This window comes from Centruroides sculpturatus, unplaced genomic scaffold (genome assembly GCF_000671375.1).
Source record: "Centruroides sculpturatus isolate CEXI.00-Female unplaced genomic scaffold, Cexi_2.0 scaffold18, whole genome shotgun sequence".
Lineage (NCBI taxonomy): Eukaryota > Metazoa > Arthropoda > Arachnida > Scorpiones > Buthidae > Centruroides > Centruroides sculpturatus.
The window spans coordinates 199,703-217,583 of NW_019384302.1; the positions used below are offsets into that span (position 1 = coordinate 199,703).

General features: G+C 43.9%; 1 protein-coding gene across 1 annotated transcript; it reads right to left on the bottom strand.

The window, feature by feature from the left end:
- Positions 1–89: 89 nt before the first annotated feature.
- On the bottom strand, positions 90–15,462 carry LOC111613157 (carcinine transporter-like). The gene is made up of 11 exons (XM_023354521.1): positions 15,181–15,462; positions 3,243–3,346; positions 3,019–3,173; positions 2,776–2,944; positions 1,935–2,061; positions 1,744–1,871; positions 1,471–1,685; positions 1,228–1,406; positions 834–1,012; positions 699–761; positions 90–633 (listed from the first exon to the last, which is right to left on the bottom strand). The coding sequence occupies exons 1-11, from the start codon at positions 15,460–15,462 to the stop codon at positions 513–515; spliced, it is 1,722 nt and encodes a 573-aa protein (XP_023210289.1). The 3' UTR covers positions 90–512.
- Positions 15,463–17,881: the final 2,419 nt, after the last annotated feature.

Sequence of the window (17,881 nt, forward strand, 5' to 3'; positions counted from 1 at the left end):
AACGGTCGATTCTTTTAAATTGATTTTGGATGGAAGGCAAGTTCTGCGTTTAAACGTCTCAAAGTGCCATCGGAGAAAGAATGTCACTTCGTCTATTTACTAATGAAGACACGCTAGAACGTTACATCCGGATGCAACAGGGTCCTCTAGGACCTTTAAATAATTGCTCGGCTCCTCTCGGCTGTCCGACTCGATAACCGACTTCAATTGTTTGGAGTAAGAGTTGTCTCGAGAGATTTTGATACTTTCAAAGTTAATGATTTTCTACATCCGATGCTGATTAAGCAATTGATTAGAGCGAGAAGGCCTTTCACCACGAGAAAAATTAATTTGTTCGTTCGTTTAAAGACGTTCTCGGTTATAGTTTGTGCGAAAAACCGAATCATTCGTGCCAACTACGTATTACCGAAGGATGACGACACAGGAAGGAGATTTGTCGAGGAAACCCAGCACCTCGATTTTTATTGGCTCTAATAACAAAGTAACGCGCTACATCCCTTGGGAATCCTCTGCTAGAGAACCGTTACCAACACTGTTTCCACTAAGGATCCTTGTTCCGACGGGCATTCGTTTGGGTCGGGATCTCCTTCGTTGGAATTAGTACACCGAAGACTATCTTGTCGTCTCAATAGGCTAAAAGAAAAATACGACTTGCGTAACTTGTTGGTCTTGCCGACGCATACACTCGTGGCACTCACCTTAAAATGGGCGATTGCGGCGGAGGTCCTTTGTTCTTCAAGATGCCATTTTTGCTCTCCAATCTGCAAAGAAACAATCCGAATGAATAGGTGCGAGTGTTTCATCGAAAGCTACTCGTTTGTCCTCGTTCTTACTTTGGCGGTCCACATCTCACGCAGTCTTTCCACGTCCAGTGTTTGCCGAACTCTTCACCGTCTTCGATTGTGTGTAGCACTCTTTGGTGAAGTGTTTCCGGTAAGGTGGAGGCTGCCAGAGCACCCACTAACTGACAACTTCCCAATGCTGCTAGTGGAACAATTGGATACCGTCTACCCTAGTCGGAGCAGAGACATAACTATAGTGAGTTCCTTTTTTTTTAATCTCCCTTTTCCAAGGCAAAAGGGATGATTAACCCGGTGGCGTATATACAGTATCCTTGCCGGTAACGGGTCCTTCGGGAGCCCAACCTCCCAACCTACCAATGAGTAGCGCCACTGGGTTAATCCATCTAATTATTCACGTTCGGCGCGAGTTAAGACGATAACACACCTGATACATGATGAAAGGCATGATGACCGGTCCCAGGAGCCCGAAAGCGTCGACCATACTCAGACCCTGATCCCTTATCACGATGGGCAATAATTCCGAACTCCACAAAGGAAGGACCACGCAGGAGGAAGATATGCTGAGTTTGGCTACGAAATACAAAATCAAGGCAGTCGCCGTACCTGAAAAGGATTCCGTCGTTATTTTTGAAAGTCACGGGGTCTAGAGAGGAGAATTTAACGAAACCTTTGTTAACTGCGGCTATACATAACGATGCGGCCCCACCCAGGGCCGAGCATAGGCATAACGTGCATCTCCTTCCCAATCGATGCAACAGACACGTGGAAAAGAAAATGGCCATCACTTCGGCTACCGTGGAAAGGAAGAAATGAAGATGAGCTTCTCCCTCTAGTTCCAGAGAATAGTATGTCAGTCCTACGTAAGTGGCCGTGCTGGTGAACCTAAAGCAAGTATAATTTAAAAATCTCGCACGAGTTAAAGGGGGGCGTTATTACTTACCAGATGATGATTATAGTGCTGGTCTTCCTGCACAAGTTGGGCGTTTTGAATAGGTCGACTACGCCGATGCTATTCGCCTTTTGTTTTTTCTTTTCGTCTTGCAGGACACTTTCCACTCGAAACCTTCTCTACAATGGAATAAGTGTTAACAAACAGTAAAACTGTCTTCGTAGCGATAATGCGAGATTTACCTTTAAGTTGACTATGTAATCGGGAGGCAAAGTCTTGCCGTTACTTTGCCCGATAGCTCTGAGTAGTCTGTCTGCTTCTTCGTACCTCCCTCGAGAAAGCAGCCATCTTGGGGACTCTGGAAGAACCCTGACCAACTGCTGGATTATTGTAAATAGTAGTATTTTATTTCTCTGGCTAACCAATTCAAAACGTCTTGTCAAAAAGTTCATCACCCGTTTGCGCAAATTGCAGAAGTTTATTAGAAAAGGAAAGGTGAAGAAAAATTTTCATTTCGTAATTTTTTAGACAAGACTTTGTCGCCATCCATCGATCCGATTTATAGTATAAAAAATCTGGATTTTTTTCAGATCTATATTTGTGTTTCTGCTCTTTGACCCGTTCTTAATCCTCTTCCTACCTGGATTTTAGGAACGATTTATCTTTGTAGCTGCACTCGAAGCCAAAATGCCACCTCCAAGAGATGCGGGAGCGTTTTTTCCGGTCGGTGGCATCAATTTCCACTCGCCTTGTCAAATACCGTTCCGAAGCAAGTGGCACTCGATGCTTACATATAAGCAACAGATGTCGTACAAGAAGACACGTGTTGTCTTTCTAGTCGAAAACTTTTAGTTATTCAATACAAAAGTGTTAAATTCGCCTAAGAAACTAGAAAAAGGCTATTCCTACTCGTTTCTTTCGAGAGTCCTTTGCACGTGGTAGCTTTATAAAGATTTATTGATAAAGGTGCGCTAAGACAGGACTCGATGGTAAGAAAGGAAAGTGTCACGTAGTAGAAAATGAACGAACGAATCGAGACGAGACGTATTGAATGTGTGTTTGAACAGACTCTAGAGAACTTACCACCAGTGTAGGAAGAAGGCGGAGAAGGGCACCGTCGTCACCAATGCTAGATGAGTCCAATCCCTGACCAGGAACACTATTCCGGATAGAATGAGCGTGCCTAAACTGCGTGCCACGTAACTCATCAACCACACTTGAATTCTTAGGCTAGGTCCTACGATTTCGCGAGCTGAAGAAACGCATCAGAATCGAATTAGGAAAGTGAAACGAGAATCTAAAACAGTTACGTCAAAATCGATATACCCAGGATAGAGGGAGAAGACACCACGGCGGAGACAGTGAGGCCAACCATGAAGCGGAAGGCTGCGAAAGACAGGAAGTCCGGGGCCATACAAGTCAGGACGCCGAAAAGGCACTGGACTCCTAGAAAGAGGAAGAAGGTCGGTCGCCGTCCGAACCTAAAATAAATTTTTAAAAAGAGGGATTAAACGTACGCCCGACGAGAACGACGATAGCAAAATCCTTACCTATTGGCCACAGCGATGCATACGCATTGACCTACGAACCCACCGAACTCGAACAGTGTCAGTGCCATTGGAGGAAGCCAGGAACGTTCGCAAACTAAATCCCACTAGAAAAAAGAACAAAACTTAATTGAAAACAGGGATTCTCGACGCACTTTCAGCTTTTTTCGACTGTTCTTTCGGTTTTTCAATTTCCGAATCGCAGGAACTGAAGGATCTTGGATTCACTTTTTTTATATAAATATAAATTCCATTTTTTCTGGGTGAGGAATCGCGTTGTAGATGGCGATTAACGGATCCGGAATGTAATTCCGGAATCGGAAGACGAACAATCCAGTCCGGAACGTTATATATTGAAAAGTAGGAGCAAAGTCCAATCAGCCTCTTCCATCCGGAGAATGGCTCTAACACGCTCTCCATTCACCACTCTAGAAAGAGAGGAAAAGAAGTGGTGCCATCGTCTCTAACATTTTTATCCCACTTTCCAATATCGGAAATTATGCTCCACGCGATTATTTTCTACACTTTACCAACTGTTAATGCCCGGAACCAATATCCGGACTTGAGCCACAAAGGGTGGGATTTGTAAAGGAGCAAAACGTTAGAAGACGACGACGAGGAGGAGGAGGAGAGCTGTCTAACATAAATTGGACGCGTCCAAACTTAGTCGAAGTGAATTCCACCCCAGTGCGCGTATTCCCTATTGTCATTAGTAGTTTGCCCCGCTGAGCTGTCTCGTCTGTCGGAAAATTCGAGTATTTCAGACAGAAAATCAAAACCGCTGTTTGTGATAGATACGTCATCTTTTTGATCGCTGTTACTTTCCGAACTTTCTGGTGTAAGGGGGGAAGAACACCCCATTCGGTGGAAGAGAAAAGAATGGTAAAGCACGCATCCCCCGCAATTCGATGCGTGTTTGTAATTTTAAATTCGATTTTTCCAGGTGGGTCACTAAGAAAATGCTGCAATTCATTAATATAGTGGAAAAGGGGGTGGACAAGAAGTTCTAATCGAACGTCTGATAGGCGGAAGCGTGGGAAAATGCTGATGACGACGCGTTTACATCCATTTTTCTTATTTCGCCGAATAGCCGGTTGAGAAACCATCGTTTTTACGTAACGTAACACGGAGGCTCGTATAAATTTAATATTAAATAATGTCTGGCGACGATTTACTCCCCCGAATTTTCAATTCCTCACGTTTCCACGTTGAATTTCTCCGTACGTGACGAGTAATACGATCTCGAAAGGTTGAAGGAGATGTTAAAGAGGTCGATAAAGTGAATGAGAAGTATTATGGAGAATCTATTAAGGATATCGTTGGACATTTTACCGATGGAAGTGTTTAGAAACTTTATATATATAATGGTGCATCGAGAGCTTTTAAGTTTGAAAGGACGGTGTAGGCGTTAGCGACGAGGTTCTGTGAATTAAACGCGTGTTTTCGAGGATTCCATTGTATATAAACTTTATAACCTGCAAGTATCAATGGCTAGGAAATAGAATTTTGGATTAAAGTGTCAATTTTGTACAGCAAACCAGTGGAATTTTGATATATTTTTTTGTATTTTAATTATTTTAAACGGTTAATTTGGAAACGTTTCATGTTTAAGTGGTGTGGACGATATCCCTCGGCGTATGGTTGACGACACTGCGTAAAGCGAACGAATTAAGTGCTCGAGAACGTTTTATTATTAATTACATAATAATTTCCTCCTTAAGAATTAAGCAAAATGATCTTATTGAATTTGATAGGCACAATTTACTGTCATAATTTCTATCTAAAGATCAATTACTCGATAGAAGAGAAGGGAAAAAAATGGAAGATCGATACGAAGAACTAACTAGAGACTCGAAAACGAAGAAAAATCCCGGTCCTTCTATGGCATTTGCATTGATAAAGCTCGATGTTTTAGCGGAAGAAACGACGAACGAAGTAGATGCTAACTTAATTGTAACAGAAAAGGGGGTCGGAAGAAGCCGACTAATGCTATTTGCCTGACGCGAGGACCCCTAAAAAGAATTCCATTAAGATAGGGAGTTTTTGTTGGAATGAGTGGCCTTAACAAAATTTCCTCGTTCGATCGTAACGCTATTATTTATTCCTCCTCCCGAGTGAAGATACTATTTTCGCTTATTATTAGAAAATCACTCTTCAAAAATTAGCTATTTTAACTTTTCTTTTATTAAGCGTGACCGAAGTTTATGTTTTTTATTCTTCGATTTTACCTTACTTTGGCATTCTTTGTTTACATCTCACAAAATAAATACAGGGTGGTCCGAAATTCAGTTTACCGTTCAGTTAACTTCCCAAAAATTGTCCAAGATGCGGTCCTTCCCGTTCGATACAGAAATTACAACGCTTCGACAAATTCGGTTTACGATTCGCATCGCGCTAAACGAAACACGGGAAACAGATTTTTGGCCCACCCTTAAATAAATCTCTCGGTGTACTTTTTAATCAATTAAATCGTTTCGATTACTCGCCAAAAAGTAGAAGTCGGAAAAAAGAAAAAAAAATAATAAAATCGATCCGGTTTTCAATAAGAACTTCGATCTAGAAAGGCACGTTTGGGGTGAAGTTATAAGTTAGGTAATATTTGCTCTTCTATACGCTTTAGGCGCTGTGCCCTTTGGCTTTCCCTCTCACAGAGATGGAGATTTAAAGTCGGTTTGCTGCGCCAAGCAAAAATGGTTTCGATAAATTTTGAAACGACAAGAAGATGGAAGTCAAAGGAAAGGAGAATTGTTGGAGTGCGTGACAATAAGAGAAATGTACGTCGTGACTTCCGTGGAAAGCATTATCGTGATGACTAGAAAAGAAACAGGTAGATTGCCAAGCGAAAAAGTTGCGAGTGTCATGTCTGAGAACCTTCGAAACCTCCGAAATCAAAGTAAGTGGCACTCTTTCTGTTGCGTTAAATTTCCAAGAACAAATTCGAGAGTCGGAAATGAAAGACGGGGTGCGTGACAACAAGAGTAATAAAGAAGCGTGTTAACTGGTAGAAAATATCAACGGGGCCCGAAAGAACGGCAGTATAAAGGATTAGAGTAGGATGCGAATCCCTTAATCGGCCAAACTCTGCGGGAACCAATTCGAAAAGCAAGATGCGTGGAACAACACGATGTCACCTCCTATACAATTATACGTCTAGATAGAGCGGCGAAGAGGGTAGAGTAGGATGCGAACTCTTCGACACGAGCTTTATCTCAGAAAAGTAGAAAGCTCTTCTTTTCCCGACCGTCTGTTGCGCCAAACCGGAACAAGAAACTGGTGACAAAGGACGGTGCTGACATTGTCTGGACAGGAAGGTCGTGGCAGAGGTTAAACTAGCGAAGAATTCGAATCCGCCGCTCTCCTCTCTCTCCTCCTTTCTTTCGCAGGAGGAATTGCGAATGTGAAACGGTGACGAAGGCCGGAAGCGTCGTATCCAACTGTGGAAAAACGATATTTGGTAAACACTTTGCCGGAGAGGATCGATGGGCGTCGAGAATTTCCTTTAATAAAAGGTCTGTCAGTTGCTTCGATCAGTTGTCAAGGCAGGATTACACGTCCTTAATTTTCTTTTTCTGCTCCGGTCGCTCTTCGATCGTCCCCCTCGGGGAAATTTATGGGGGGAAGAGAGGAAAGGGAATCGCTTTCATCTGCAAAGTAATAACTAGAAGCTGCGGAAAGACGGGGAGAAAAATGAAGCAATTGGACGCTAATAGAGTGGGGAGCGTTATTGCCATATTCATTTGGGAGAAGAAATTAAACGAGGAAAGAGAAACGTCGTCGACAATTTAAGGAGCTAATCCGACACGGGAACACGGCTCGCCGCCATTAAGCGGGGGGATCGCGTCCTCATTATCGGATCTTCGTTAGGAAAGCAAACAAAACTACGAATAATGGCGTTTCCGGATGGATAAACATCTCGTCGTGCGCCTCTTTACTCCCGTTTTGCATTCGTTACGACGACACCAGCGCCAAACCGTCCCCTCCGGCGGCGAAGAAGAAGGGAGAAAAAAGGCGCTCAAGACGCCGTCTCTCGTCGTATTGGCCGGCCAAAACAGGTATTTTCCGGAAGGAGAGGAGGCGACGCGACTGATGCGGGGTGTTCCGACAGTCGGGCTGCATCCGGAACCGGATCGAAGTCACGTTCATCTTTTGTCTCGCGCTAATTTGCTAGCAGTCAATATTTACATCCATTAGAGGCGATCGATGCGGCTATTAATGCTATAAACCATGAGTTATGGTCTGGAGACCGGTTGCGGGTCGATGCGCCCCGTTGCCAGGCCAGGGCGCAGATAAAGTAAGCGGCCAGGGAGGAATTCCACCCAACAAGACGTTCTGTCACCGCATCCCTTAACGCGGCTGGTGGCAAAACCACGTCGGAACCGGGTCTGGCCAGAGCCCGGGTTCGAGCGGACACGGAAAACGAAAGACGGGGATGTTAATGTTGACGGCTGCCAGAAAAAGAAGAAATTTCCGAAGTTTGTTGGTTGCAGAGTTGCGACCACGCCCGCTGCGAGAAGGTTTCCATTCGTGGATGAAATTACACTCCGAGTGAAAGGCCTTAAGTACAGGGTGTGGAGAAAGCGGATGTGGTATGAGATTCGACAGGTGTTGGCATGGCTAGAGAATTGTTAATGGAGGACTTTGCCGGGTAAAATTAAGATCCAGCTAGTGTTATCGCATCGAAGGATTCTAGTTTGGCGTGGTGGTTAAAATTCGGCGGATTGCTCGGCGTAACCGACGAAAATATTCTTTCTACGGCCGGTGACTAATCGGAATTAATACGTCGCTAGTTTGTAGGATAACCATTTCGACCCCATCCGATAATTCGGCCATCAGGATGCCATTTATCACGTGGTAATTAGGCGTCCGCACTGCCTTAATTACCCGACAGATCTGGTAGTTTGCCGTAGAGGAGGATCGCGGTTTCGTTTGGGTACACGCCACTCTCGCCAGTTTTTTGCTTATTAAAAAAGTGACGAATGCGACTTTTCGCTTCCTCCTAATTTACTCGACTGCCGACGAGAAGGTAAATAAACATATTTCGCAGGCTCCCTTTCTCCCCTTCTTGCACGACCTTTTTAAACGTCGGGGACGTCGGAAAAGGGGAGAAAAAGTGGAGTATTTGCTGATTTCATTCGACGAAAAGAAACGTTTTTGGTACCTTCTTCAACTTCTGAAAACTTTAGTCAATCAATATTGCCAGAGGCTGCATTACTTTCGGAATTTTTGCCTTCGCTCGACTCCGACTTCTCTCATATCCGGTAAAGAAATTCAGAAAACAATTAAGGTCTCCCGCTCCTTCCGTATTTTTACGGTGTCTCTACGAAAGAAAGTAGAAGAAAACCATTTCTTTTCGCCATCTTTTTACGATATTTTATATGAGATTTCGGTAAAAATCTGTCGGGGTTCCTTCTAGTCATTTCAACTATTTGGTCTCTTATTTTTTGGGGGAAAAACTAGATTATTGTTACTCCGATATGAAATGGTGGCTTATCGTCTCGTTTCTGGTCAATATATTATGAATTTTTATGAATAAATTCTAAAAATGCTTGACTACATCCAAGTAGTTGTTGTATTATTTCGATTTTTTAAGATAACTTTCTCACTAATTTTTTAAAAGTTTTTAATTTAAGGTTTCTTCCTTAACTTCCTAACTTTTAAAAGGAATTCCTTATACACGTTATATACCGAGTTTCATCAAAATAGGTCCACGAGAACGGGCTGTAGACAGGTCCGAGTAGCGCGACTTTAATTATAACCACCCTGTATTTCTTTAAAATGATATATTTTGCAGAGAATTTCTTCAAATTCTCTTAAGATTTTGGAAATGCTTAAAGTTCCTTTCTTAAAGTTTCTTTTTTTAAATACAATTTTAGAAAGAATTCTCTTAGAAAATCATTAATTGGCTTTGAATTGAAAATTTTCCAATTTAATAAGGTATAAGTAGAGGAAAAACAAATAAAAGTTCAAAGGATTTTTCAGCGAGTCCTTGAAAATTAGCTTAGAATTTGTTGGAATCCTTTAAAGATACTTATATTTTGAAGAATTTCTTGGCTTCTTCAAAGAATTTCTAGTTAACGAGTTGAGAGAAATGTTTGCCTTACGACTGCATGCAGTACAAGAGCGGAATTCTTACGGAACAAAATGGGAAAGAAGATTTGATTTGAATTTGAATAGATCGATGAAAATATCGTCTATTTTCCGGGTATTTTATCCCTCCGGTCATCGATATATGCAGAGTATTTTCTTTTCTCCAACGAACAGAGCAAAAATAAAGAAAAAAATTCGAATTTCCGCTTTCAGTCGTCAGTAAAGATCACTCTGCCATAACTAGAGTAAAGTCGACCAGTCACAATTGGCGCGTGCTATTTCTTCACCCCGCCACTTTCTTTATTCTTTATATCTAGAAGTCATTCCGAATTAAATTTATTTTTTATAAGAAGCGCCGCACGGGAGCCCGACAACACGTGGAGATATTCGCGTTAATCTCGGATTATCCGGTGTCGACGGGGGTCAAAGCCGATTTCGGCGCGGAGAAAGAAAGAAAAGACAAAGACTGCCGTCATCAAATATCCATTAGACGGATAAGGATTGGGACGGAGCAAATCCGAGCAGAATTAATGACGTCAGACATTGATGAAGTGTGCAACGGAGCGACGACATTATTAATAATTTTCGGGCAAAAGCGGCGAAAGACGATCCTCGGGACGGATGATGGATCGGGACGGAGTCGGATCCAGAAACCGTTCGGGACAAGAGGCAAAGACGAGATGACAAGCGAGAATATCCGCTGATTGACAACCCGACTCACCGAAATCGATCGGTTCCGTGGCAGCTCCGGAGGAATTATTCGGAACCCGAGTGATAAATGGTTTTTTCTATGCAATTCGGATGGCTAAATCGGCGTAAACCTACCAAGGTAGCCCCTACGACTCGGGATTTATGGAAGGCGTAATCCTTATTTGAATATGGCGTTTATAAGGCAGCCCGTACGAAATGTCTCGTGTACCTGGTATAAACGGTGTCGAAGACACGGTGTATTCTTCTTCTGTTTCTTTATGTCGGTGTCTTGTACGTCTTTTTTCTCTTTTGTGTTCATCCCTATATCTACTCTTTCTCTTTCCCCTATTTCTATTATGTCCACTTGTCTCTTCTTAACTACCTCTTTCACTCCCTTCCAACGCTTTTCCTCCCTTTGTATAGCGTGTAATGTGTGTCGTTTTCTGGGCACACACCGCGCGACCATAACCGATAATAGTTTAATGGAAACAAGAACCTTTTAACAATAGATGGCCTTCTTTGAATAACTCAAAACGGGAAACGTTAGTTATTACGATACACAGTAAACGCGTAGGAAATTTCTTTACAGACATTGTTCACCGGTCGAAATGTGCGGAGAGCACGCCACGGCAGACGTCCACGTTGTAAAAAGAATCGACGCGATCTAGTATGGCCGCCAAACAACACAAAAAGGAACTTTTCATACACAGTTTAATTCGTAAAAGATAAAGGCAGAATCGGCGGAACTCCTTTTGAGAATGCTAGAAGCGGGTTCTGCTACGAAAGAGGGCGAGGAGCGTGTTTTGTATCCGGGATTTAAATTTATTACGAAGCCTGTAAACGCGGAGCTTTCCTTCGAGATCTTAATAAGATTCTTCCCGTTTGTGTAGATAGTGTGCATCTCCTGTTTACTCTGTCGGTTCCTCTTAAAGGGATTAGAAATGGTAAACAAGACGCCTCTCTTTATGATTCCAGCGAGTGGGAGAGCGCGCGTGGATGTTAAACGCACTCTCGTCCTTCATTTTGGGACGGAGTATTCGGTTTTGTGAAAACACAATATCGAAACTTTTGTATTCACGGTCTACTCCCCCTCCCCGATAAACAAGAAAGAAGACGTTTTAGCCACTGACATTTTTCTAAATAACGTTTTAAAGTAGGTTAAGAGAGGTAAAGTCTTTAGGAAATTTTTGGCAGGCATTCAGGCCACCACAATGGAATTTGCAGTGTTTACGTGTCGTGCGGCGTACCGACATTAGGACGACGATTAGAGGGCTTTACGGAGAAGAAACGGAAATAAAAATGAAAATCGAACATTTCCGCCAATATTTCCCAGAAGAATGGAAGAATTGCCGGGAAAATGCATTCTCTCGGGCAAATGGCTCGGGCCAATTCCGAAAATTACGCACGAAAGGGGAGGAGGAAAGTGGCAAAGCGGGAACATAAACACGAACGACTCAATTACCGATTAGGAAAGAGCTTTCGCCATAATGGAAGGTAAGAGCAGATTTACTGCCCCAGGCCGTGGTGATGCAGACAATATCTCTATCTCCGGATACGCCTTTTCTTCTCTCCCCCGGCTTCCATAGAAAATCGATGGGAGATCGCACTTTGCCAAACAAACTTTCACCAATTTTTCGGACGGAAAAGCCGTCTGCAGCCGATTTAAGACGGCTCCCGTAAAAGAATTCGCAGAGTTGGCAGCCAAAGGCCAAACCGGGTTTCCGGTAGTAACGGGACCCCTATTAAACCCGGCAAACAACTGCCACGGCGGTAACAATGGGTCGGGTGAAAGCCACAGAAGATCATCGATGGTTTGCGCTCTGCCATCTCGTCCCGGAGAATGGATATCGAATGCTTTATCGCCCTCCGTATCTTGGCCATCCGGGCACAATCGATGAGCTTATCGTGTTCCGTGCCTCCGCTCCTCTCTGATTGACATCTCGCCCGGCCGCATTCGTTCCCCCTTCTCGTTAAGGCTTCCGTCCGACCCGGCCACCGGCGCATCCGAAGGGACCTTATAAAGCCCACCCTACCTCCGGGGCTTCCGTAAATCCGCCGCAACCAAGTAAATTGCACCCTTAAAGTAAACTTTCTACCGTTTTCGCGCGTAATCCGGAGACCGGGAGGGAATAAAAAGTAATTCTCGCGGCGGAACCGAGCGAGGAAAACTCTGGCAAGTCCCCTGGCTGGGGGGGTTGCGTCTGGACCGGAATCCCCCACCGATTACATAATATTTATGGCCTCTCCCGGACTCAACACTTCCTCATCAATTTTGTCCGCTGACCATATTTTCGCTGCCGGAGCCACGTTGGACCGTTGCCAGAACCGGACAAACCGTCTTTCTCTAGATGGGTCCTCCGCCTAATGTATGGACGATCGACTCGATTGGAAGAAGACCAATTTAATCGGCGGGCGCCCGGGGAGAGTCACGACGGAACGTCCCGTCTCTCGTCCTAATCGCGCCAGACTTACCCCCGCGGAGGGTCGAGGAACGTCCCCGTGGCAACGCTGCCCACTCCCGAGGAAACGATTAGATTAATCGTCTTCCGATACCACCCGCGCGCGTCTTCCTTCCGGCACATCGAATCCTCCGCGGTCCCCCTCCACCAGCAAAAAACACATCGATCACTTTCCACAAAAACTGGGCTATCCGGTAATAAATTCAATTGCAGAAAACAAACGACCGTAAGAAAACGTAATGTTACGTGGTCCGTTCAGCGCGAGGAAGCACCGGAAGCACCCATTTCACTTTCGATTCTTATTGGGAATCTCGTCTTTCCATGGCAAAATCCGGTGTAACTCATTAGAATTAGCCGTCGTAACTTTTTTTATTAACTTCCCGAACGATAGAAGATTATATTTAGACGAATTTATAAAAGTATCTTCGGGATTTAAAAGAAGAAAAGAAAAAGTAGAAATGGCTTTCAGAAATTACTCTTGGGGAGAATTTCGTTTCCATCAAAAGAAACGTCAGAATTGTGATAACCCAGTGGAAGTTTCCTACAGGTTTTTGGCTTTGGAATAAAGATTTCCGACTTTATAAAAAGACGACTAAAACGATAATTTAAAAAACGTAGATTATACGTTTACCGGCTGCTTTTAAAAATTGCACTCTGATCAATACTTTAATTCGCTTAAGGAAAATGCCATCCAATGTTTTTTATTGCGGATATTAAACGTTCCTCGAATATTTTAACAGACCGAAAATACATTATTCAAAGAGTTTATTAGAAAATATTCTCCGTCTATTCATTTTCCAGTTAAACACTGTTTCTGTAAATTTAAAGTTCGGGGGTGCCGAGAGGAATATATTCAAATTTTCGCCCGTTTACGCCACGTTTTCACCCCTTTCTTTCGAATTTTACGGCGAATTTTATTGGAAGAGAAGCATCGAGATTTACAAGAAAAAAAAATTTAAAAAATCCCAGTTAAAATAGCCGAAACTACTTACTTTCGACTTATTTGTGGAGAAAATGAATAACTTTTATCGCAAAAATACAGGGCGGACCAAAACTCGGTTAACCGCGTGTATGTAAGTTACGCGGACTGCCGTTAACCGACTTTCGACCACCTTATAGTGCATTAAAATGTATTTTACGTAAAACTAAACCCTAAAGCATACGCGTGGAAAATATTCCGAATACTATTATAAAACGACGGAGGAGGGTGAGGAACAATACTTTTGTTACCATCTTTTATCGAAAACCGTACAAGTGTTCGTGTCGGATAAGCTCTGTGGTTATTCGTCGAATATATAAAAATCTCGTACCACGAAACAGATACTAAACATTAGCATTAACGGATAAACTATTTATAAAATGCATGCTCGGACGTACCATACATCAAACGATAGAAGCTGTGCATGGCAGAAGAAGGATCCAAACACTACAAAACTCGAATGTTTTTCCATCATTTTTAACATTGGAAATGTGAAGAGAGAGACGAATTTTCTAAAAATAGTATAGGGTAAAAATCTCCAGTTATTGGGTGGTAATCGTCACCGAGAGCAATTTTTCAGTAGATTGGGAGCATTAGCCGCGGGTCAAAGGTGATAATTACTTCTAAACTGTGTGTACGAGCCGTCTATAGAGATTCTTTCGTACCTTTTCCCGTTTTTTCTTTCTGTTCCAGACTAGTCTTTGAAGGAGACGAGTATCTCTCCGGAAGTTCGGGATCCACCCATCTTGCGCCGTCAGTTCTTTCGACAAGTAACGATCCGTCATCTATCTACGTTATTCATCGTCGGGCGACCCCGAGAGAAAGAGAAGAGGATCCATAGCAAACGTCACAACATTAATTAAAACTCGCAACAACACCGGATTTAATCAAATGTTGTTTTCTTTTGTTAACTTACGACGGATTCGTTCCGCATTCGTCGACACTCGCACGTTTCGGAGTAGAATTTAAGCGGCGAGTAAATAAAAAAAACGAGAGAAATGAGGATGCAGGAGCGTAGAATGGCTGTTGGAGGAAGAAATTATTCGGCAGTGAAGTTATCTGCAAAGATATCTTTTCGTCGACAGAGCTACAGAAGCGGAGAGAATGGATTTCGATGCTCCGCTTCCGTAAACCACAGCATACCTTTACGGCTCGATTTGTGAAATAGGAATGTTTCTATAGCAAAAAGAAGCATTGGAACGCGAATTCTGTTCCGTTTCCGAGGAAGAATTCGTTACGGCGAAGAAGAACGGAGCTTTTCTTCATTAAAACGAAAGTAAATAGAAACCCCGCGGCTCCGAAGACACTACATTGTTACGCTCGACGTTCCTCTTCCCATTAACAGACATCTAAGTGTTACTTCAGTAATCCTTAAGGGCACCCTTTTTCTTACGCTGGCGACTACACAGGTGAGACAATTTGACAATTAACGATGTGAACATTCTACTCGCGATTCCGAAAAGAGTCGTCTTCCGATATATCCGGTGTGTGGTAGCATTCCGACAGTCGTCCGTGCGAAATGCCAGCGTGCGGGGAGGGGAGAAGCGCGATGCTCTAGAAGGGTGCTTTTGTTACCTCCGGAGGAGCGAAAAGTCGTCCAACGTCGGATAAAGGAGGAAGGGATGGACCGATACGGCCATCGATCGAACAAAATGAATATTGCCTTATTATTTAACGTAACCGGCGCTGCCGTTCCGCGCGCGTTACGCCGAGACGGAGCACTTACCAGCGTGACCACGGTGTCTTCGTGACCGATGCGTGACTGGTCGTAGACCACCCCGTCCAGGCATCGCTGCGTGGAGTTTCGCAGAGAGGAATCGCAACTGTGGCGCCCGTGGTCGGAGGCGTTGGCGGAGGCACACCAGTGATCGGGGGTGAGAGTCATGAAGAGCTGACTGTAACTGTGAAATCCGTAAGGCAGGTGAGCTGGTAACAGCACCAACCACAGCATCAGCTGCTGGTAGCGGCCGTACTCGCCCACGTCACGGAGGATCTGGTCCACGTCCATCGCCCTGTTACGGCAGAGGCGCTCTGGCCGACGACGACGTCGACTGCTCGGCTAAAATGGGGGAGACTCCGGATTGGTCGATGTGACGCCGCTCCGAGAAAGTAATAACGCCCTTATTAGCGGATGTGGGTGTCGGATGGCGCCGCTCCCTTCCTCCGGCGTCACTTCCGGTCTAATCGACCCCCGATGACGTGACCGGTAACTGTTGATTCCGTTGGCCCCGGAAAGAAGAATCTCCCCCGCCGAGGCGAGTCGGTCCCCGAAGTGACGAGATCCTCACCACTGTCGAGAATGGTTGCATCCGTCTCCTACACGATGAAAATACCGTTTCCTCCTCCCATATTCCCAATTGCCATTCTCTTCCTCTCAGCCTATTCCAAATTGGTCTCCGGTTATTTTCTGCTCCCGGACATCTCGTTGCCTGTCGTGCGCCAAAACCCAACTTTTCCCCAATCCCAAAACCAGATGGGCACGAATGATGGACCGCGCGGGGATCGTTCCTTATCCAGTCCGGTAAATCGGGAGCGGGCTGGCTTTTTTCCAAAGATTAAACGAGGGGTGCCACAATGTTCCCGTGGAAAAACTTCGAGGTAAACGAGCAATTAGCTTTAGATGTGGCTGGTGCGGAAGACGGAAAGATGTTAACAAGTTGGCCGGTGGATTCCCCATCGGAGCCGCAACAAAACACTTCTAAAGGAGGAGGTTTAAGAGCCGTAAAAGTTACAATTTCTACTTTTACATTACGGGAAAGAGAAAATGGTAATTCAATTATAAAATTTCCGGACGGGGCGCCGGGACCTCTGTCTCTTAATGGTTCGGATAACGAATATTTAGGAGAAATGGCACTTCAACGGCCGTAATCGTGAATTTATGGCACCATAAAGATGGCTATTTTAGTGGTCCTTAACTGTAATGGATGAGAGCATCGTCTCGTATGATTTGCATAAACGTTAGCCATACTTTACCGGATAAGAGGTTGGGAGTGGAAGAAATTCGCCGGTGTGCAATAGAAGGAATTTAGTGGTTGATACCTAACGGAAAGCTAGAAAATGGACCTCTTACACGATAAATACAAGAGAATTTTCGGTGGACAGAGATTTAAAGCCTAGAGAAGTTCTCTTCGAGTCGGAGGAATAATCGATTACGCGAACTCTTCCTCTCTCTTTCTGGCTGCAAGAAACCCGCTGCGAGTGTCTCCGACGAGTTATAGATTGTTAATTATTTTCACATTTTCGGGTGTTCTTTAAAGGATCCGGCCGAATGCAAAGTGAAAATATGAAAGCCGATCGCAAACACGGATGCAATTGCGGTTCTAATGATGTAGATTACCAGACAGTCGAGGGGTGTAATAATAGAACGTCCAAGTTTCATTAGAGAAAGTTAATAATTCCGAACTGTTAACTATCGATTGGAATTATGGTCGCTTTGATTGGCATTCTTGACGTCACACTAGTTGCCAATGCATCCCGGAATGCGCTTCCGTTGCCTAACAACTTACTTCTTAGCGGTTATTTTGTACAACGGGCTCACATTTCTTATTTATTCGTGATATTTCCTAATTAGAGCGGTTTAAAATCCATTTCCAATTTACTTTCTCCGTATTGTACGTCTTGCGGGGGGAGTTTTTTCGATAAAAGCGCCAATATTAAGTGAATTTGGGGTGGTGGTTTACTAATTACTCTTCGGCATTGGCCAAAAACACCTTTATAGTTTTAGTAACTGGTAACAGTAGGTAGATTTCTGCATTTCGTGCGTAAATTCCCCATCGAGCTACGGGTACTCGATCATTTAAATGAACTTTTCTGCGCTTTCATCATACGCAATTTTCCATTCAAATGTTAAACTCGTTCTGCATAATCCCCAAAGTGGGAGAGACGTGTCTTTCCAACATCATTATACCCGGAGGAGGAATATTTAAAGGTAGCACTTGTAACCATTCTGCTTGGATTGACTTGTAAAGAAGAATGGCGAGGCCACAAAGGAGCTTTGCTTCTCCTATCGAGCATTTCAAAGTCACGGTAATCTCGCGGGCGACAGTTTGTTTTTCAGAAAACTTCTTTTTTGTTTGCAGAGTCAGTCGGTGCAGTTGGACGTGACGAGGGATTGCCGTCTCCTTATTCCCATTTGCTTTCAATCTCCATCAAATTTACTGCTTTCTAAGTTAGATTTAGCTTCGGAAATGTAAAAAGAAAAATTGTGTCCCCGGGCAATATATCTCGTGCCAAAATGGCAAAATTTTCTTTTAGGATAAGGCCCCTGTGCCAAAATCATTGTTTGGTGCGGATATTAACAGAAGGAAAATAGGGAAGACGACAAGAAATTAGTGATGTAGGGCAACTCGTGTTTTATCAGTTACGTACAAGGGGTGCAAGGAGGATGAGAGTGCATCCTCCTTGCACCCCCTAACTATCACGCGTAA

What these genes read in the sequence shown, in the direction of transcription:
- LOC111613157 (XM_023354521.1), bottom strand. Translation starts at nt 15,462, where the DNA reads ATGGACGTGGACCAGATCCTCCGTGACGTGGGCGAGTACGGCCGCTAC. An exon ending in GCCTTCTTCCTACACTGGTG is followed by an intron (nt 2,062 to 2,775) that starts GTAAGTTCTCTA and finishes GCAGTTGGTCAG; the next exon opens with GGTTCTTCCAGAGTCCCCAA. An exon ending in TGCCTTTCATCATGTATCAG is followed by an intron (nt 1,013 to 1,227) that starts GTGTGTTATCGT and finishes TGCTCCGACTAG; the next exon opens with GGTAGACGGTATCCAATTGT.